The 23,345-nt window shown below is 40.1% G+C and overlaps 1 protein-coding gene across 2 annotated transcripts in view; it reads right to left on the bottom strand.

Annotated features, from left to right (window-relative positions):
* The window catches only part of pawr (PRKC, apoptosis, WT1, regulator), a 76,903-nt gene that overhangs the window by 20,809 nt on the left and 32,749 nt on the right, over positions 1–23,345 (bottom strand). For both annotated transcript variants that reach the window (XM_023952338.2, XM_023952337.2), the window contains exon 3: positions 7,614–7,733. In XM_023952338.2, coding sequence (XP_023808106.1) covers positions 7,614–7,733 — 120 coding nt within the window. The remainder of the gene's footprint in view (positions 1–7,613; positions 7,734–23,345) is intronic.

The following is a 23,345-nucleotide window of genomic DNA, read 5'->3' as shown; positions in this document are numbered from 1 at the left end:
CCAGTCTGCTGGAGAGAGCCTGAATATTTCATCAGCGGTGGTCGGGATTGTGGTGCCGCCGCTCACACGCACGCTCAAAACAAAGCAAAAAAACAAGAAAAAAAGCTGTTTTATAATCTCTCCATCTCTCTGAGAAGAAATGAGAGGATTTCATTCCCTAAATATGCAGGCTTTTATTAGATATAACACGCTACAGCTGCAGGGAGGAATTTCATTTGACAGTGTTTTCTGGATGGTACTTTCATTAAATAAGTTCTTGTTTTTACCCAAGTTAAACTCTGAATTTAAATACCTGAATAAAACATAGACGGTTCAAATGGAGGAGGAGAAAAGTGAAAGTTGGACGACACAACCGTGTCTTCTAATAAAACAAAAGCATGAAGCAGTTTGTGTTGATCACAACTATGACGGCCTGTTGACCCGTAAAAACCTGCGGCCCCATCCAGACAAGTGTCGAGCCGTAACCACGAGCTGCAGCAGCTCTTAACGGATCAGAAGAAGCACTTTGGAGCCTCTCAAAGCCAAAAGTCCAAAGAGAGATTTTCACAAACGGTGTTCATAAATGGAGGAAATTCGGGGCTGTTTCAGCTCTTTGACATTTTAAAAACAAGCAGAAGACATGTCATCTTAGAAAATATGGCAAACAAACAGTTCAAAGCTGAAATCTTATAGTTTTTGCAACAACGTCTTATGTCAGAGAAATATCCTGTAAGTATATGTTCTGTTTGAACAACATAAAAACAAGAAAACTTTGTACTAAAATGACTCCTTAGGTGCACAAAAAACTATAAAGTGGGCTGTGAAGTGGACCCCAGTGTTGTCCCAGTCTGGGTGGGCGCTGTGGCGATGCCCCCATGGCCAGGCTGGCTCCTGGTATGAAGAGATTCCAAAATACTGTTTCCTCACAGCAGAGCCAAGCCTTACTTGTTTGTTTGTTTGCTTATTTATTATTATTTTTTTTAATTTAAAGTTACATAGTCATTATTCTTTATACGTGGGGGCCATGGGTCATGTGTTTTAACAGAGGGGAGTGGGAAGGGGGAAGGGTGGGTTGGGCTTTTACTGTAATGTTGTGTGTTTTCTGTTTTTAATGTTAAAGCGCTTCGAGCTGCACAAAATGCATGAAAAGCGCTATTTTATAAATCAAGTTTAATTTGGTTTGATAAAAGAAGTATCATGGTAGGGGATTGCTTTGCATAGTGAGGATAATAATGTAAATTAGGTCTAGCTAAGGAATATGCTCACATTATTTCACATTTTTATTGGTTCAGATTGAAATAAAGTTTTTTTTTTATTGAAGGTTAAGTTATGATATTGTACGTGACTACAAAATAATTTTTATACTTTAAAAGAAACACCCAAATTTTGATTGAAATAGGAAATATTCTAATATTTTTAGTAAGTGTTTTTTTTGGGGGGGGGGTTGTATTGAAATAAAGGAAAACCTCTCCAACATTTTTTTGTTTTATCTTTGAAATAGTGTGTCTTGCTACAAACAACTATAATAATTAGAATACATTTAAATAAGAAATAAAAAATTCTAACATTATTTCTAATGAGTGTTTTTTCGGGGTGTCGCATTAAAAAAACCTAAAATATCTACTATTTTTAGATATTTATTTATTTTTAGATATTTATTTAGAGATTTATATTTTAAAAAAAAAAACAAGTTCTAAAAATCCAAACTTAAGCCTGTCTGCATTGGATGGCAATAACCTTTTACACTCAATGTTTCAATCACATTCAGGGTTTGACATTTAGTTCTTCAGATTTTTTTCCTTTGGCTGAAATGAAAAAAGTTGACCTTTCAAATAAAGACACAAAAAGAAGAAAACTGCTGTTGAACTGTGATGTTCAATATCAGCTAAATTCATCGATTGTACTATGATAATAATATCTGTATTAACATGTAATGTTTACTACTGCAGTCTAGTTGGAGTGAATGAAAACTGCCTTTCTTGCTGTGGGGGGTGAGGTGAACTGACATGGTTGCAGCTCCTTTCAACATTAAACATCAAATGTCCTAATAAATGACTGTATACAAGACCTGGACTCATTGAAAACGCCTTACTTTCAGCTCCAACCGAATAAAATCAATTCAGTCGCCATTTTTTTCTCAGAACGGACACCGCCATGTTGGACCCGGACGTCGTCAGTAAGCAGCGGTTGGTCCGAGTTGGTCTCCGTTTCTATGGCAACCACTCTCACCAGTCGGGAGTGAGCTTGTTGGGAGTCTAAACCCCGACCACACGACATCTGTCAAATGTTTTAAATATTGAACCACATACTTCTATCGAGACTTCTGATTGGTCAGTTTATGCCTTTAATGACTTGCACATAAAAAAATAAATAAAACAAAATTAGGATTAGCAAGAACATGTTTAAAAATAGAACCAGAGCAAGAATTGTTATTCTGACCAATACAATGACTGCCATTTATTTTGGCTTCTTGGAACCAGCGGGTACTTCCTGTTTGAAATGCCAGGGGGGGCGGGGTCACTCAGTCCATATCTCATATACAGTCAATGGTGCTAAAACAATCTGCACCTCTGCTCTAAGGACTTCTAACAGCTGCTTGGAAAATGAAGACGTCTGATACATTCAGAGTGCTTCCTGTGCTGTTGTCACTCTGTTCACAACACAAGCTTACTTGTGCGACTGTTTTTAAATGATTGATCTGCACTGACGGCTCCCAAACGCCACGGCGCAATACAAAGAAACAAATATCTGCGGAACACCTCGTTCTTCGTCTCCAAATTATTTCTGGATGTGCATCTTCATCTGTGATCTTTTCTGCAACAATCCACATCTTCCTAACCGAAAGATAAAGCCTCATTCAAGCGCTCGCTTGACCGCTACGCTTCCTCTTTTATGTCTTGACAGCTCATTAAAAACAAAATCTTTTGAAGCTCACCATCTCTGCTGGTAAACAGCAGATCTTTGGTTTTCCATCTAACAGCAGAGTGCTCAGACTGTTGATAAAAATGGAGATTTGACGCAGGGCATTCCCAGGCTTCATGAGGGAAAAGCTCCAACCAGGCGCATGCTTGGCATGTTAAAGAAGGGCTTTGAGGCAAAAATAAAAATAATAATGCAGATCTTGTATGAAAATGTTTGCAGATTTATAAAACGTATGAACGATTATTTTAGGATGACATTTTGCATGCAAACATTCTAAAAGGATAAAAAAAAAATTGCAAATCTAAGAGGAGATACAGGTGAAAAGGCGATACTAAAGTCCAGCATAAATCTCTATTTAATCTTCCACTGTCGTGACCTTTAAAGAAAAAACATAAAATTGAGTGGTTTTGTTATCCTTTTATATCTAAATGTTGACATTTTTATTAAAAGATAGGTGTGGCCTGGCTTATAAATCTGAAAAACCAGAATCAGAAGTGTTAGCGAGATTAAAGAAGAAAGCAAAAACAAATAAACTAAAAGGTTTTCATTCAAAATTCAGGTATAAAAGGTTTGTTATCTCCAGGGGAGAGGCAGACAAACTGGAAACAGATTTTTATATTGAATTTCCACAAAGGTACTCAGTGGACAAAAGGAAAAAATATATAAGTTCATAATTAAAAAGTTAAAAAAGTCCCAAGTTTTTAGCCACTTTAGTCATGTTTCCAACATGACTAAAACACTCTGTTGATAACTATGACTATGATTCAAATGACTGTTGAAAGCAAGTCTCTTCATTTCAGGTAAATATTCAAAAAGAAGAAAGTGTATAGACATCAATAAAGAGGGACGTAGAAAATCAACATTTTCCCTTTTATCAGCCAAGAGCAGACTTATGCATCTTCTAAAAAAGCTTTTTTGCTAACATTTTGAAAGAACAGGTGATGTTTAGCAACAGTGGTCCTCTCATAGACAAAATTATCTGCTACTGCTGGACTTTTAAATAAAAATCTGTGCAACGATATGTTGTGTTGATACGTTTACTTTTGGTTTTGCACTCATCATGCAACATTCCTAACTTTTGTGAGTCGTGTAAAAATAAAAAATTTAATTATTAGTTTACTTCCTGCAGAAACGGATAAGATGTGCTAATTTCAGGTGGAAAGATGCTGCTTTAAGCCTAATCTGAATGCCAGTTCTATGTCAGAACTTTCCATTTTGTCTGCAGCCGCTCGTTTCCTCTGGAGGCGGTTCAGACTCTGAAGAACAGAACGTGCAGATATCTTCATAGCAGCTGGCAGGTCTGCGCTGAGCATCACGGAGCTGCCATGGCGCAGACCCCGTCTGCTCCTGATAAACAGGAGCTGGTGTGAAGCAGACCTTTTTCTTTTTCTTAAAGCCTGACATTCAGCGCAGCAGCTGTGGACTCCAATCCGAATGAAAATATCAGGGAGGCTTTAAAAAACCGGAGCCACATCTGGTCCGTGTTGGAGCTGACACAGAAGACGAGGGATCACACTCAGGCCTGTTTCGGATGAAGAACCGAAGATCTCACCTTTACACCAGATGTGCTGCAAACCGGCAAAAAAACCAATTCTTCCTGACTGCTTGCTGTTTGTTTTGCACATGGAAATCCCATGCACCTCCAGATGCGATTCATTTCTCTGTTTTCGTCATGTCAGGGCCGCATCTCAGCAGGTGCTGTCACAATCTTCCTGTTAGCACGCACGCCTCTGCTTCACGTAAACAAACTCAGACAGTTCCAGCCCCCAAAACAAAATAAGTCCGCTGATGCATAGCAGCCAGTCGGTCTGGAACGTGACTCGCAGCGCCATCCGCGCGGCATCCCAGCCGTTTCATTTTTTTTTCTCTTTTCTTTAAACAGTAATTTTCATGTCAGTCAGGGTTTATTTTTCACTCTGAAATACAAACATGGGGTTTATCAGTCGCCGCTGCACAGCTTGATGCTTTTCAAATCAATTCTGTGCTCAGTTTCTTTTTGAAAATCCCTCCGAGTGCATCTGAAACAAGTGTGAAATGACACGCCCCGCTTCACCGTATGGAAGCTGCTGCTGTCGGACAGGAAACGCTTTTTCACTTGAAGGTCTTCAGATTCTCACACAGCGCGTGGGGGACTCGTCTGCAGAAGAGGAGGAGTCTCCCTGCGAGCTTCTCTGAATTGGAATGATGTTAAACTTCTGACTTGGACACTTTTCTCCACACAAAAACCTCTGGGCCTCAGAAAAAAGCTTGAATCAGTGACGGCACACTGACTCAAGGTAAAACCTACTTCTATAGTAGCACCGATTGTTGTAGTACGACTGTAGCAAACGATTGTGGTGCCACCGATCTTTGATACACAAGCAACATGAGAGGTTTTAATCCGACAATCATATGAGATTCACAAGTCCTCAGCAAGTGTTGTAAAAAAAAAGCAGATTGTCTCAGCTTTCAGAATCAGCTTGAAATACATTTATAGCACAAACCGTTGAGTCATTTAAAGAACACCAACAATGTTTATAGCAGTGACGTGCAGTCAGGAGAGGCAGGTGAGGCTGTGCCTCACCTGTCATTATGGGAAGAAAAGAGAAAAAATAAATTCAATTATTATATTTAATCAGTAATTTGTGCTTTGCAGTCATTTTCCATTTAAATGTACCATTTTTGGGTGTTTTTTCTTTTCAAAATCGCTGAATTTCCGCATTTGCCGTTCAGATACTAATAAGTGACGTGCGATGAGGCACCAGCCCGCTGAGGCTCACCTTGGATTGCGCAATACCTATGCAGTCAGACGGTACTGCTGTCTCTCTGTATGTCGGTTCAATCACTTGTACTATATGAGCTGAGTTTACATAATTTAGCAGATGTATATGATGTACAGTGTTTGTTTTTTATAAATAACTGTATGTGAGGGACGTGTTTCTTGTGCTGAGCGCTAAACGCTGGCAAAAAAGCCGCTGGGTGAGGCCAGAAGTTCCCGTGCCTCATGTTAGGGGGCGCCGGTGAGCCCTGAGATTATGACGCTAAAAAATAATAGAAGAAGTGATAGCAAGCAGCAAGTCATTTTCTTCAGAAGGAGCGGCGAATGGACTTTATTTACAAGTAAAGGTAAGACTATAATAATGTTTGTGCTTTTTTCTAAGCTGCAGTTTGTATATGAAAAAAAACATGTCGAAATGATATTTTAAACAAAACACGTTACCTGTTGTCAATTAAATGGTGAATAAGTTACTCAGTATGGTTCATATGTTTGTAAATCTGACTGATGACGTCAGTGCCTCACCAGCCATTAACCTCACCGCACGTCACTGGTTTATAGCAAGTTTGTTTTGCTTTTAATTCAAAATAACTAAGGATTTTGTATGTCAGAAAACCCTGCCTTTTAGTACAAATGTTTTTGTAAAAGCTTCCCAAATATTTGGTTATAAACATGAATTTTCTCTGAAATAAATAAAACTGCATTCATTTAAGGGTGATTTAAGTGTTTGTAAAACTACAATCTGATTATTTGCTTGACCTTTAACCTTAAGCTTAACATAAAGCTTATCGGAGAAACAATTTACCTTAAATACTTCATTAAACGCCTCAAGCACAACTATGGTACGTTTCATTTTCATGACGAACCTCAAGGGGACTTTAAAAAAACATTCAGAGGGTGGCGCCCTCTGCAACGGGTGTTCAAGCAACCACTTCCAGTAAAAAGTCAAAGTAAAAACTTTCATGTATAAAAAATCTCGAGTAGCTGTGCACATTTTTACAACCGTTTTCGGGCTACACGCACAAAATGCGCGGCCATTGAACGAGCACTGAAACTAGTCAAATTTTGACTTTTCAGGGACTCGGATTTGGTAGTGGCGTATGCATGGCGTCCCTTTTAATTCACAACCTTTTGAAAATCGATCATAGAGGAGAAATTAAAAATTGCTGTTTGTGACTGGCTAGAATTATACGACACTAGGGCTGCACGATATGAGGAAAACCCGCGATATGCGATATTAGTGATCGATATAGCGACATAACTTGCGATAAATTAACAAATAGAAAAAACAACAAAAACATTTCCATTTTACTGCAAAAGTTTAACTTAAATACGAGTCAAATACCTTCAATTATTCTCTAAAAGACCTTCGTCTAATTAGGAGGCCAACATTAACATAAAAGCTCCATCTGATTGTTTAACAACGTGAAAGGCTCCATCTGATTGGTCAAATGCATAAAGGGATTTATTCAATTCATCTAATCAGCAAGAACAGACAGAAGAAGTGCAAAAAGGAATGAATGTGAACGGTTGCCAGCATGTTTGGAAGATGTGAATGCATTCCAGGTCAGATGAATTCCTGTGGGTGACTTTCTTTGAAGTTATGTAGCTTTTTGTACATTTTTTTGTTCCATACAATGTTTTTCAACAAGAATACACATCTTTACTGACACCGGCTGCCACTGTTTCCATCAAAAATAATACCCAACGAATGACTTTCTTTCAAAAGGCACTTCAATTTTTTTTCCATCCAGAGCTTTGGGAGATGATGAAACGCTGAGACACCTCAGCGTTTGCAGCTTTTCACTCAAAGCCCGCTCATGAGCTGTCCTGCTGTCTCTCTGTGCAACAGTGCCTCTGTTTGGCAGCTCTGATGCAACAATCTGTGTCAAATTCTGCCCCACGAGCATTAGTTGCTGAAAACCCCACACCACTCCTGCGTGTGGAGACTTCTCACCGTTATGGAGGTGGGATCGGCTGTCATGGCCTCATTCTGGCAGGTGTTGGCCTGGACCAGCTCCTCTTCGTCCCTCCTGTCCTTCTCCCCAACATCTTCATCATCCAGCTCATCCAGGCTCTGACAGGAAACAATGAAGTGATTTATTAGCTTTGGAAAAATGTTGGCAAAGACTTTAAAATGCTCATTGAGATACTTTGTCACACAGTCCTTTGGTTTCAGTAGAGGCATTTCTTTTAAACAACTGATGTTGGTATGATGTCACAAAATGTTGTCCTTTCCTAAAATGGGGACAGGGGTGACGCATAGCAGCCTGGCAGTTTTTAGGACCATATATGAGAACTGGACTGAGTGACTCCTCCCCCCTGGTGTTTCAAAAAAGCTCATTCCTGATTGGCTAGAGAATTTGATGTTAAAATGTTCACTTTTTATATAGAGGATTGATGAATACTTGATTCTACTTCAAAAAACACAACATGACTGTTTACCACTTTCCTCTGCTGGCTATTCCAGCTGCGATAGTGTGAGCTGAAGACTGTGTAGCCGTTAACTTGACAACTTGGTCCAGTTCTCATTTACAGTCAATGGACATGCCCGATAGAGATACTTCAGGTTTTAAGATCTGACATCATCCAATAGTAGCAAAGTAGCAAAGTTTTTAAATCAAAAACATAGTAAAAACAAACATTTGCTTTGGATTTAAAATCAGAAACAAAACACACAAAAAAGCTCTGAACCCAGACTATAAGTTTATTTTAAGTGTAACATTTGACTCAACATTGCTTTGTCTGTCCACCGAGCCTCCCAGTGCTCACTTAGGGAACTGCACCATGCTGCAGTTAATTTCTTTTTTTTTTTCCAAACTGGCTTCATTCCGGAAGCTGAACACTTGCCGCTCGGAAGCACAAAAGATACTTTGTAGTTGAGCACTACAGACGTTTTTGTAACCCTTGTGCTATCCTAGGCACTTAATCATTGGGAGTTGGGTCATCTAGACCCACTAGACAGTGCTCTGAACCTTTTTTCTTCAATGATTTGTGATCTTCACTGGTGTCCATGGATTACATGAAATCTTTCCACCTTTATCCACCTTGTCATCAGAATCAGAGATACTTTATTGATCCCACATGTGGGAAATTTGTTTGTCACCATAGCAACTGACAGCAGAGGGAAAAAAAGACTTAGAATTAAGTAAAAAAAAGCAAGAACAAGAAAATGTAGCATAAATACAGACATCAAGGTATTATAATTTAAAAAGCTATTTACAGAACAGTGCAATTAAAAAGATGTGCAAAAGAAATGTGCAAAATACAAAACAACTAAATAAAGAGATAATAAAAAAATAAAAAATAAAAAATGTGCAAAGGTTATCTTTTGCATTGTGTGTTGTTATACAGGGTTATTGCATTGGGTATGAATGACTTTTGGTACTGGGCAGTTTTGGAGCAGAGCTGTCTGAGCCTCCTAGAGAAGGAGCTCCGCTGTTTGTTCAGAAGAGGGTGGAGAGGATGCTCAGGGTTGTTACCTGTCATACCTGTCATGGTAGGGAGAACACGTCAATGTAAGGGTGGGGTCATCTAAGATAGCACAAGGGTTAAACCAGCAATGCTTTCCAACAGCTGGTTGTCTTTTATGTAGCACTTTCACCTCTGTTCTTAGCTGTGGGACCACAACTCCAGTCAAGAATAAAACTTATATCTAAGGCATTTTATGAACAATTTTTTTTTAACCAGACAAAATTATTTTGCAGCAACTACTGAACTGTTAAATTATTTGGGGGTATTTTTTTTTATAAATGCAACAAAAAGGAGAATATATTTGTCTTCCAGTGAGGCTGATAAAAAGCTCCAACCTAGACAAACATTCTCCGGTTTGAATAATAAGTTTGTGTTGAAGTGAAAATGAGTGGAAAAAAACCCGTCTAACCTCAAAGAATAACTACTTGTGAAGATTTATAATGTCTGGCTTGTAGAAAGTAAAACAAAGACTTGTGAGCTGCAGTAAAAATATGTGTTTAGATTTTTATGACCAACGCAGCTCATTATCTAACTTTCTTCCTGGGCACTGTTGACCTTAATCACCGCACTGTCACTGTCTCCTCCTAAATCTCATGAGACGTGATCACGTTCACTTCCTGGAATGGTTGAGGAGCCGCAGCTCCAGCAGGAAAACAGTACGAACAAGGGCCTTTCACCTCCTGGGGACGGTCTGAGGGGATTTCAAGCCAGTGGAATGTCCCTCAAAACACGAGAAAGGGCATGTATAAACACACAGAGCAAACATCCTTTCGACAAAGGAGCTGGATTTCATGATTCAGCTTAGACCAAGTTAGGGAAAAACTCCCAGAAGTGCCTCATAATCTGGATTCTTCTCATCCTTTTGCATAGTTACGAGAAGACGCGCAAAACAAACAATTAAAAGATGGATGGTTGAGTCATGACGAGAGGCAGAGATTTGGGGCAAACTCCCCGAGGAGCGCAGCCCAAACTGGCCTTTCCTGTTTCAGGCCGAACAAAAGATGGCAGCTTATCAGAGCCGGCGCTGGCAGAGGCGGCCTTACAAGGTTAACAAGGAATGCACTCATTTGCGAGGCCTTTCCTGCCAAACAGTTTATCGGCTGTCCCTGGGGAAAAGGCCAGCTCCTTTTTCCCCCTTTGATTCTGTTGTCCTCCGTTTGAATCATCCGTGTCGTGTCAGAAGAGGGGAGAACATGAACACGAGCGGAGGTGCTCATTAGCGTTTTTTAAGATGTATTCTTGCACAAAGTTGCATGTTTCTGGATAAGACCTTGAGAGAGAGAGAAAAAGTGGGAAATCAGTGGTTTAAACCGATAATGAGAAGTGGTCTGAGTGGGGCAGTGACAAACCACTCTGTCGTGCTCAAACTTCCCTGAAATGAGGAATTTGGGGTCTGCAGAGTTTGCTTTGGATGGAAATGAGCCCGTTTCGGTCCTGGAGATTGTGTTTCCATCCATTCCAAATACAGGGGTCCTGCATGCGTCCATATAAGGGATGTTTCTGCTCCCAACATCATCAAAATGTGTGGCTGGTTTCTTACCCTGGATCGCCAGAATAAAGTGGTGCAAGTGCTGGCATGGATCTGTTTAAAGCTTTGTGTTTCAGCACACAACGCATTCCAAGGTGGGATTTACTGTCAAGTTTTGTAATCCTAAAAATGATCATCCCACATAGCTTCACTCAAACAAATATCATCTGGTTTGCATTTAGGATTTCTTTAAGCGGGCAAAAGGCTCCAGGAGAGCAGGCATGTGTGTCCCTGTTCCCCAAAAATGGTCTTTTCAGAGACTCTATAAATCCTAATCAGGTTTGGGAAGCATGCATGCCCAGCTGTGACTAATTACAAACCATGAAAGCTATTTTATTCAACAGCGGCGCTTCCAGACAACTCCAGCAAAGTTGGATTACATCACTTTATTACGCAACATCATCTACAGCCATAACAACAGCTTCCCACGATGTGAAAGTTTAGATCATTAAAAAAAATAACAAAGCTTGTTCACATCGCAGCTAAAACGCAACTTCCTGTAGCGATAATGAAAAAACAAAAAAAAAGACGCGTTCGTTTGACATCGGGAGGTCTCGAAAAGGTTTGCGGAGCGGGCGCTCTGTGAAAAATGAAAGCAGAGGAACGCTTCACGCTCTGATGCAACCCCTCCTGAAGCTGGAAGCCCTCTCTTAGGGGAGGAAAGTCATCAGTCATCTACTGTGAAGCCCCGTGTCTGACTGCAGGAATGCACCTTTCTCTGCTGCACAGCAGACGCTCCTTAAGGTGGAAAAACTCGCTCTAGTCACAATAGCTGAGAGAGAAGGCGTGTGGCAGATAGGCCTACAGGTGAACATTGAAACCACACAATTAGAAAACTGAATTATAGACTACATTAATGCTTTCTGCTGACATTGGAGCCTCTAATGAAGCTGCAAACTCAAAGACTTGGAGGCTCAATCCCAGTTCTGATGAAAAACTTGAAAAGAAGCAGAAAACGATTGGTAAAGAGTTATCTGGCCGTAGTTTTCTAACTACAGAAGGTTGGTTTCTACAGTCACCTCAACATCAAGAAAGGCTTTAAATTAGGCTTTCACCACGATCTCCGTCTCCTCTTCCTGTCCGCGGTCTCTGGTTTGCTCTCAGTCCCTCTCCTATCATTATCTGAGGCTTTCTCCTCTAGCTTGTTGCCTGCTGGCAGCGTTCCTTCAGGTCGGCAGCGAGTTCATAGCACCTGGCTCTGACTTTGAAAACATTTGAGTGGCAGCAGCTGAGGTTGGAGGTTTGGTTCCCTCCAGTGGCAGTTTTTGATATGGGCGATGTGGGCGGTCGCCCAGGGCGGCATCCAGTAGGGGGCGGCATTAATCTGATTTTTTTTTTAGGAATGCCTTCGGGTCATGATTGGCTGGCGGACCCAATGCGCCAAATGACAACCCATAGTTTAAGGGGTCAGACCAAGCTGATGCAAGCGGTAGCTGGTGTCAGAAAACGCTTACTTGTTTATTTTCGTAAAAAAATGAAAAGGACAAAACCATCGGGTGCCCAATTTAGGAAAAAGAAAAAAGAAGTCCAAGAAAAACGTGAAAAGAACAAAGGTATGTATGATATTAAATATTGTACATGTCATTATGTGTTAGTCAAAGACAACTTTTTAAACTTTGAACAAAGAGTTAGGCTAAGGCTATATTGTTTAGCCTGTACTTTCAATATTTCTTATTTAATCCAAATCTATTTGTGCACAAAATTCAGCTAATTAAATACAATTTTATTATTCACTCATATCCAATTTTAATTAATTTCTTCACTCGATAAAATCGCATAACACAAAATGATGACCTGCTGTCACGTTATTTATATTTTTGAAATTACATGTATTCAGTACTTTGTCTCTTATTCTCAGTATTATTTGAATTTAACTTTGTGGATGGTTTTGTCAGAAATTGCATTAAAAATATACAGCTTTAATCCCCTCTACTTTGATATATTTGTCTAAGTAATTTGTAACAATCTTCTATTTTTCCATTCATTTTAGATGCACTTCTAAAATATTTAGAAGCACCTGCTGCAAGGCAAGATGATGAAGATGTACCACGTGCATCTACCTCCTTCTGTCACTGATGTCATCCTTGTAAGTTATTGGTACTTTTGGAATTTTTTTTTTAACAGTACTTAAAGCAGTAAGAATTTACAAGCCACTTTTTATAATTTCTATTTATTAAATATTTAAACAAAAAGATAACTATAACAAGCAATTGTGCATTTCTGGGTCATAATTTGTGGGCACTGAGGGGGCGCTACTGGTGTGGCTCGCCCAGGGCGTCATTTGTACCAGAACCGCCACTGGTTCCCTCACAAACACACAGATGCAGACATTGTTTAAAAAAGGTAATTTCTATTGAATTATTGGTTATCTTTGGGACATTCAATGGTAAATTCAAAGTTAAACTGATTAAGTCAACAGAGAGGTATGAAACAGCATGAACCCTTTCTTTAGGGCTATATTCAACACATTTTCATACAAAACTCATTTGGTTCAGTTGTGAAAAACGCTTTTCACACAACTAGCACTTTAAAACTAAAAGTGGCAACTTTTATTAAAGGCCTATATTATGCAAAATCAACTATCCCAAAAAACAGTGCAGTATTTTCAGTATTCCTCTAAAAACTGGCGTTTTAAACATTAGCCCCTCCCCCAATCCTCAAAAACGAGCGGGTTCTCACATTGTGACGTTTTATATGTACATCCATCTTTGTTTTTGTGGGCAAAACAAAATGGGCGCCACCCACACGGAGCAAAAGGCGGAGCCTCAGAGATAAAAATCATCTTACTTCCTGGTAGGAAAATGAGCTGTGGAAATAACTCTTATCTCATTTTTAAAAAGTCGTTCTTTAGGGCAATATATGATCATATATCTCTATAGATAGATATAGATATTTATTTCTGAAAGGGTTAAGAAAAGCAGGACATGGACCCTTTCATAAAAGGATGAGTTCTGACGTGCTAAATGGACTGAACGCTGCTCACCTGACCAGCCTGCAGTCCAGATCTGTAACCTATAGAAGACATTTGGCATCGTTCAACAGCAAACACATCAAAGACAAGCGTGACAACAACATTCCAACATCCAGACTCACAAAGTGACGTCCAGATGTGTTCAAACTGGGTTAAAGAGGAGATGCTGCATCACAACAAACAAAAGCATCACACCTTTCAAAGCTTATTTGTGCAAAAAAAAAGTGTCTCGTTTCTAAAATTTTGGTCTGTTTTCCATGTGGTGAATCAAAATTTGACTTTTAGATTTGAGAGACTTAAAGTTAAAAAAAAAAAAAAACTCTCAGCTTTCTTCCTCGTTTTCTTTTATTGAAACCAGATCTGAGAGTCGCAGAGTAAACTTTGAACATTCACTGACCTGAGTTTAGACATCTAAATGTCTTATTTGGAGGCTCAAACATCTGCATTATCAGGCTGCACTGTAAACATCTGTAGCAGAAGTAGGAGAAGGAAATAGAAGTGAAGCTGTGCTTTGTGTTTTTGAACCCTTCCAGGCGTCTGAATTCCTGCTTTTTCCTTTGATTTCTGTCAGAAAATTGCACACCAGGATTTTCTGTCATGAGGCTGTTTGGGAGCAAAATAAAAAAAAAAAAAGTCAAACAGAGGACGAGAAATTTCCCCATGATCAAAGGTGGCGGTCGCCTCAAAGCCCCCGGCTGCTTTCTTCAAAATGCTCCATATTTCAGGAGAAATCCTTTCGCTTTCTGGCTTTGAACTTCAAGTCTGCGAGACCTTCCACTTCCACTCCAACCTTAGACTACAGTTTTTTTCAATCAACAGTAAGCCAGACATCAAAATGAGCTTCCCTCACACAGGGGGTACAGCAAACAAAAAGGCTTTGGGCGAGCGCACAACAAGGGTCTCTGGCTGTGATCGTTGACCCAAACAGCAACACTGGCATTCCTGTGTTTTTGTCCGCCTGATCCAAAGGCCCGAGGACGGGCCAGCTGGGCTCAGCGGGGCTGCACAGAGATCTCCGACTGTCTGCAGGATCTTTAATGGATCTGTGGGAAATGGCTCTCTGTGTGCCGAGAAGTTTGCCAAACTTCTTCTGTGGTCCAATGACCACGACTGCGGGCTGGAGCAGAGCGGCTGGGAAGCAGTCAGCGATTGTGGCGATGTTTGCAGGCGAGTATATGCTGTTGCTGTGTGCATGGAGTCAGTTCTGCAAAACCACAGACCTGCACAGAACCCCCCCCCTTCCACCCCCAAGCCTCCACTCAGGGATATGGAGACCAACAGAAACGCCTGAAGATGCTTTACTGCAAAAATAAGTCTTACAACACCAAAGTGTTTTCTGCAATTGTTTTTATCTACATATGACCTGTACTAGGGATGTCCCAATCAGATTCCTTTGGCCCCAATCCGAACCATTTATGATTTTGAGAATCTGCAGATACAGAGTCCTGATCTGATACTTTTGTAAAACATTCAGAAAAAAAGGAACAAACTCAATAAACAGATCCAGGTTTTGCCTTATTCTTACTTTTTATCCTTCTAATATTTAACATCTAAACAGCGAATTTCTGTGAAGAAGCTTAAATCAGGTCAAATAGTGCAACTATCAGGTAGAAAAGCTTGTTAACTGTTAACTAGTAAAAATAGTTAATACGTCGTCATGTGACAAGTTTAGGATCTTCAGAACCTTGATACATTTTTAATCAGATGTGATTCGTTTCTCCATCAAAAATTCTTTAAAGTTCAATACAACAGTTTTCTCTTTAAATCATGGCTGTAGCATGAATATGATGATGAGCATTCATGACCAGCTCATATCAAAATAAACATTTATTCCTTTCGGCTGTTTGAGACGTTTCTTTATTTGGTTCACTTTTTCCTGGAGCTCGCACTTTGTAGATGCTCCCTTGGCGGCCGTCTCACAGCCGTTTAATTCTCATTACAAACAAACCAATAGAGACACTTTCCGCCAGTTAGAAACAAGGGGTGTGTATCGGCACACCCCTTGGTGATACGATACATTTCGCGATATTCTACCAGAACACATTTTCATCTTGCCAACTTTAGAGCCCTATAGTGCGGCCCACCGTCATTGAATAGTCTACTTTTGTAATTCTGTCATATGTGAGGCGTACAGTGCTTTAACGTGTATGAAGAGTAAGAGATAAATTCATCCGTCAGTCAGACTTATAACATGGTCGGGTAAATACTCGATTCTGATTGGCCCAAAAAGAAGTTCCGGTCACCCATCTTAAATGTTTTGCATCACTGCGCCGGCTTCTTTAAAACAACCTTTAGTTTCATCATCTGGACAAAAACAAGCGGTAAGAGTTGAAATTTCTCTCTGAACTGATGCTTTATTTAACCGCTTTATTCAATAAACACTGATCGGGACGATCAGCGGCGGTGGTGCGGTGCCTTGTCCGCAAAAAAAAGTGATCCAAATCAGAACAGAAAAACAGAATTAAGGACTAAAAACTGGTTAATATTTATTTATTTTGTAAGTGACCATGGTATAAGCAGAAGCGTCTGACAGTTCAGGCTTTCACAGCTTGTGTTAAAAAGTGATGATGCACACTTACTTAATAAACTGCATTTAGAGGAACTCTAATTTGTAATACCCTACACCAGCGATCCCCAACCCCCGGGCCGCGGACCGGTACCAGTCCGTGGGTTATTTGGTACAGTGCCGCAGAGGAAGAATAAATAACTTCCATTACTTCTGTTTTGGTTGTTTCGGAACCTGAAAGATGTTTTATTTTGAATTTGAAATTTTGATTGCCAGATTCTCTGTTACATCCGTCTAAGTCACTCTTGACGCAGGCCAAGCCGCTCTTCTCAGTCACGTGATAGGTTACATTTCTTTGCCAAGGGGAAAACGCTCAGCCAGGAGACAGAAGAGGGGCCTTCAACTTCCAAAGAAAGAAAGCTACCTTTAATAGACAATACTTCTGTTCTGCACCATAGGTGTGGGAAGGGGAAAGGATGATCACACCTGTGCGATGTGTCAAAGTAAAAGCTCAGGGTTCGTCTTATGTCTCTGTCACTCGTTAATCGTAGCAACAATAATCGTCCGCCTAAAATTTCAAGACCGGTCCGTGAAACCTTTGTGTAACGTCATACCGGTCCCTGCCGTTGAAATGGTTGGGGACCACTGCCCTACACGTTTACCTATGTTAGAAGTGTCAACCTATTCACAATACCTGTAACTACCAACTTTGTTTGCAACACATAAAAAAAAAAAGACTGATGCCACTAAAACTAACATTTCCATGTCTACGCTAACTACAACCTTGTTAGTGACGCATACAAAAATACAGGTTGCTACACATTAGCAGCTTTAGCGTACGCACAATAACACCCAACCAAGCATTTTGACAGTCACTTTGACAACAGCAAGCTCAACCAAAATAAATCCATAAATAAGACGCTCCATGCGCTTCCTAAATTAAGGCTCAAGTGCGTCTTATGGTGCCCTAACTGGGATACAGCGTCCAATTCCAATAGAGTATGAATCTACATGATCCGGTCCACTTTCTGATCAAATACTCAGATTGGGACATCACTAACATTAACATTTAACTGAACAGTAAAAGTCCTAACAAATCCATCCTATTAACCTGAATTAAATCAAAGCTGCTCCCGTCTGCTTCTGCTTTTCCAGCCATGCGTGTTATTTTAGGTCAAAAACAGATTCTGGGACATGAATCAACCATCAGTGCTTTGGCTTCAAACCTCTGATAAATCTGCAGAGATGTTTTTATGGAACAAGACGGTATTTTCCAAAGGGATGACTATTAAAAATTGTTTAGAGTGGTTTAGGAACACGTTTGTGCCATTTTTTTCCACTTTTCCCCATAAGGCAAATGTTTTTAAAGCCTCAGATTTGAACTCTTGAAACCTGCTAAATCAGGAAACTCTTTATTTTTCATCACAATTTTAAACTTCACACCATAGTTTGTCCATACATTTTGAGGAAAACATATAAATACTTTAGATAACAGTTTAATTATGAGTTTCTGTAGGTTTTTACCTCATTTTTCAACTTTTTCAGATCACAAAGATCAAAGTGGCCTGAGACAGATTCAACTTTATGTTTTTCTACTTTTTTAATCAGCATTTATGTGATGTATGATGCCATGTGGTGGCGAGTCCACTTCAGATGAAACCCAAATGCAATCAGATCTCCATTTGTTTACTAGTTATTCCTGCTAACATTTATTCATGGTTGGCTGCCACCTAAATAAAAAACCTCAATGCTTAAAATCAAAAATAGGTTGATTCTTGCATAATCAACTAATTAATTACCTTTATACTAATTGAAAAAAAACAACCTCAATTTAGACACACTTTAAAACAACCAACAAGCAGATCAGTATCCAAAACTCCAGAAACTGATTTTTTTGAATACATTTTTTGTTACAAGCTAAGGACTTTATTTGATTAACAATTTTTAAACATATACCAGGGCTCCAGACTGCGACCATTTGGTCGCATTTTGCGACCAAAATTTGAGAGTGTGCGACTGAATTTTACATCCAGTCGCACATGTGCGACCAGTAAATTTGCCTCCCCCACCCTACGTATTTTTTATACATTAAACGTGAAAGCGGCAAGTCAATGATCAATGAAATAATCAATGAGACGCGAGCGCACACGCACGCAAACACACACACAAACCCTCAAACATACTCATGAGACGAGAGCACACACTCGCGTAAGTGGCTAAAATGCGTGTAGGGGGCGGGGCCTAGAGATAATCGAGCGCGCGTGAACATCTGTGGGAAGGAAACGAAGACAAGTATCATCACAACCTGATATGTGCGTCTGAGCTATGAGCAAGCGAACCATTGATTCATTCTTCCGACCTGCGGCTGGTGTACCAGTGCCAGAGCGTACAGCAGGGGTCTCAAACCCGCGGCCCGCGGGCTATTTGTGGCCCCCACCTTGAAGTGAAAGTTTAATTTTAATGCGTCCTGCCAGTTTCTTCTCCGACACCTCTGCCTTTTCATTGTCATGTGCGGAGCTGACAAACCAACCAATCACAGTGGGGTATATGACTCTTGGGGGGCGTGACAATGACAAGGCTTGAAAGCAGGAAACCTGACAGCCCCCTCCCCAGACCACATGAAGGAGTTCCTTACTTTCCTTTTTAGAACGTATCTATTCGCTCGTAATTTTCTGAATGCATGCAGTCCGTGCTGAACTTTTCTCTGGGCCGCACAGACCCGGAGGTTACGGGGGTTACGGTTAAGCGCGCGGCGTCGCATCCCCCCAACCAAACGGTTTATGCACGGCTGTTACGGCAGCACACCGCTCCCGCGGGAGTCGGGTCAGCTGAGGAGAATAAATGTCCCACACCTACATACGTGACAGCTAACGGGGCTTGAACTTTAAACACGTGTGAGCAACAACACGGTTTAGTCCGAGACGCACTTAAAACACGTGGTGAAAATGCAACGATAGAAATGTTTGAGATGAACCAGCGACTCGCCTGGATCATTGGGGAGACCAGGCCGGGGGGGGAGATTGCGAATCTGCAGCGAGACTGAAGGAGAACAGGAAGTTGAAGTTCAATTCAGTTCAATTTAGTTTTAATATTCCTCTCCCCCTTAGTATGATCTGTGTTATTATATATTTTATATTTATTTGAATGTTTTGTAATGGATGTAGCCTATTTTTAATCAATTGGTATTTTAAATTGTTTCAATTTCTCACTTAACTACAAAAACCATCAGGACACATGTCCCATAATGCATTGTTTTGTAGTCATAGGGCAGCTTCAGTCAGTTCAGTACTAAATTTCTAGCTGCATTCGGTAGGTTGGGGCCTTGCTGCTCCCACCCCTTTCTCCTGATATTTTGTGATGATTGACAGTTGATGTTGGAGCAAAAACAAAAATATATGTCACACACCAGGTGATCTGAACAGCGTTGCGTCCACCTGGGTGATCTCAAACACGCTTATTGTGCTTCTTGGCTGCACTTATTTGGTGTCACCAAGATAAATTTCCATCAGTTTTTGAGCTTTTCTCTGATCTCAGGTATCTGTATCGATTGTTCTGATATCCAGTGAACATCGCCCGTTCTTTTACAGTTTACCTTCTTCTGTCAGTTTACCTTCTTGTTGCATCTTCAAAAGTGCAGATTAAAATGTGACACTGAATTTGAAACAGCGCATTGTAATTTCTGCATCTATTATTAAAGTATTTATTAGTAATACAGTGGAAATTAGTAGATTTGGTTAGCATGTTGATTTACGGTGTGCGCCCCTAAATTTTCTGGTTGTGCCCCTAAAATTTTCAGTTGGGGGCCACTGTGCTCCTAGTGAAAAAAGTTAGTCTGGAGCCCTGTATACCGGTAATTCATTTTTCCAATTTTCAACCCAAAAAAATTTTGTTTAGTGTAAAAAGACTGGTTTAACAAAACTTTTAACTTTAAGTGTCAAAGGTCCAACTTAGATGGACTAATTCTGAATCCTTGCATTAAAAAAAACTGGTTTTGTGATTATAAAGTTCACCTAAATCTTGTTTTTCAAGGATTTGATGGATCAAAGAAGGAATAACTGAAATAAAATAAAAGGAACATTTCCAACACGTGGATTCTCTTTTTAATCTTCGCTCATTTCTGCTTTAAAATACCAAGAATGTCTATTTTTCAACTTTTTGAGGTTGAAAACCTTACAGATTTTTTTCATCCCTCCTCTCTGCTTTGCTGCAGCTCCGCCTCCAGATCTCACCCCTGTCAAGAAATCCATGTAACCATGGCAACTGCGGAATTGACAATTCCTGCATCTTCATCACATTAGCAGTTTTTACTCAGGCACTGTGATGAGCATAATTTGATTTCCCCACGCTGCTCAGAGGGTTTTCTTGGACTATTTACTAATATGACCGAGTTTGTATGGTTAAATTGCAGCACAGATGCTGTAAAATCACCAATAAACATATTCTCTGTGTTAGTGAAAATAAAGGAAGAAAACTTCCTGCTCTCTAAGAATTCAAAGCTTATGCCCTTTAAAATCTTCAGAGTAGCTATCAGTTCATCAATAAGCCTGGGTTTACAGCAAGGTCACCTTAAATAACCCTCTGCTCTGCTTTAAACAGGCTCACTGAAGGTCCACGCTCCAGCTCAGAGCATCAGCAGACCGCAACGCTCCTCCGCCTGTGACCCTCTTCATGCACAGACCGACAGGATTTCTGCAGCTTAGCAGGCTTTTATCAAGAGCAATGCTACTGGATGAGCTGCGCCCAGCTGAATATCAGTTCAGCAACTCACTGCACAAAGCCACATTTACCCCAACCATGCATGTCACAACCTACTTTACATTTCACACCAGAACCCAGCCGTGCATGAACTAAGTGAGGCAAAACTGCAGGACGTTGAGTCTAAAAAATGGCAAAAGTAGCCAAAAAAGTAGGAAAATTTGGTGTTTTTCTTGGATTCTTGGGGGGGGAAAAATCAGCTTGTTCTTTTTATGTGGAATTTATGGGAAAATGTCAAATTTGGAGATAAAAGTAAAGCAAATGTTCAAAATAAAAGCCCGAAAAAAAGAAACCTGAAAGAGTTCCTTGTGCTTTGCATTCTGTGTCCTCTGGGTTTAAACTCTGCAATCTCAGGAAATGAAAAACAGATCTGTTCAGCTGAGTGGAAGTAGCTTTATTTTGTGCATATTTGGTCAACCTTCTAGGCAATCAAATTTGTAGATATGCATGAAATGTAAAGGATCTTCAAGCAGATGTTTTATATAACCTGTTCAGGCTCTAAAGCACAAAGTGCAGATTGCTCAAAGGACTAAACATAGCGAGAGCTTTAAAGAAATGCAGCTCCTCCAGGAGGAACAGGGTTTCTACAATGAGCTGGACTGCAGCGGAGGAGGAAGTGGTCCTGTTTTGTCTGAACCCTAATCTTGTTTTCACCCTGGTGCTGGCTAACACACTCCTTCCTTCCTGTTCTCATGTTCTTGGGGCGCTCCAAGCATAAACCTCAAATTCCCTGCAGCGTTAAAGTGCTGCTCCAACGTTTCTGGTCCGTCTGGAGTCTGAACAAAAGTTCTCATGCATAGAGACAGGAGTTGGTTTGGTTAGTTTTTGGTCTGAAATACAACAAGTCCTGAAGGTCTCTTTCCTTTGGTTCAGAACTGAAAATGTAGATTAGATTTGGAAATTGTTCATCTCAAAGAACCCAATATAAAAAAGATATTTAAAAAAAGACAAACAGAAATATGAATCTATACATATCACACTTAGGATAATCAGTGTGTGAATGTGTGTGCATGGATTAATGGGCTTTAATCAAAGTAAAAAAGTAGTATATATATAATGGGTAGAAGCCTTTTACATGGAAAATTTGCAAGATTTTTATATTTAAGACCTTTTGACCTGTTCTAAAAGTGTTCCCATTGGTCTTTTAATAAGTAATTATCCAATTATAAGCCAAAAAACCCCAAATCTGTTGTTTTCTAGGACAGTGTTTTTCAACCAGAGTGTGCCGTGGGAGATGGTCAAGTGTGCCGTGAGAAATTGCCCTCATTAACTGATCTAAAAGCAATTATTCCCATCTCCAGGAAATCAGCTCTTTGTTCATCCAAACAGGCCCTAATAAAACACTGAGAAGTTAAGAATATGAAATATCATAAAATTATTTTTTCTTTGTGTTTATATGATTCTATTAAAGACATTTTGATAAGAATAACGGGATACCGCGATTTAGCTGCAGCTATAACTGTGTAAAGAAAAGTCCCGCCCCTTTAACTGTCTCCACCAATCATTCTTGAAGGCTTAATCACATGTCATCAGTCTGACCAATCAGGAGTGGTTAAAGTATTCACTTCCTTGTTTCGATTTAGCGCAAAAAAGTCTCTCTGTTCTAACAAAAATACCAGCTAAAGCTCGTCTTTAGCGGTGTAGCTTTCCACAGAATCTGGCATCAGACTGGAACAAGTGAACAAAACCATGAAGCTCAGAGACGCTGGTCTTTCTGCGGTCGGCGGATTACGGGCACTACATCTCCCATGATGCAGTAAAGTGACTGTCTTAGCGCACAATGAGTCTCTCCTCTTAACGTCTTAAAACAACGAACACACATCAAACAGTTTTTGAATCTTTTGACTTAATTTTTAATACATCTTTTATAAAAAACAGCTGCAGCTTCCAGCGTTTTCTGCAACATTTATCACAAAAATGCATGTGAGATTGCAGAGCGGCTGTAGATCAATACAGACTGAGCTTTTTCTTTTTTTTTTATTTATCTATTTTTTTGGATGCTGGTGTGCCGCGGGATTTTTGTCAAGGTTAAAGTGTGCCGTGGCTCAAAAAAGGTTGAAAAACACTGTTCTAGGACACAGTTTCCACAGTGTGGCAGCAGCACATCAGAAATTTGCCTCCTATGTTTATCTGATATTCATCGAAATTACGTTTTTGCGTTTGGAAAAGGTGATTTTTGAGGTGTATCGAAATGGACATATTTCTCAAAACTGCAATGGAAACACTTTTTTCAAATGAGTCATGTGACCACAGCCAGTTCGTAGATAGCGATGGTAATGTGCTTCTTGGAGCTGGCTGCACAGCGGGCGCCACCAGAGGTGCCACAGCATCACACAGCTCATCAAAAGTTGGGCGTGTCATGCGGAATTGTTGGATCCACAGCTCCTCAGTAAAATCACAAACTACAATTTCCCAAAATGGCTTCATCTGTAGCCACTCCCACGTGTTAGGAGCT

Source organism: Oryzias latipes, chromosome 23 (genome assembly GCF_053564925.1).
Source record: "Oryzias latipes strain Hd-rR chromosome 23, Olatipes_Hd-rR_3.1".
In the NCBI taxonomy this organism is placed as follows: Eukaryota; Metazoa; Chordata; class Actinopteri; order Beloniformes; family Adrianichthyidae; genus Oryzias; species Oryzias latipes.
This window is presented reverse-complemented; position numbering and strand designations above follow the sequence as displayed.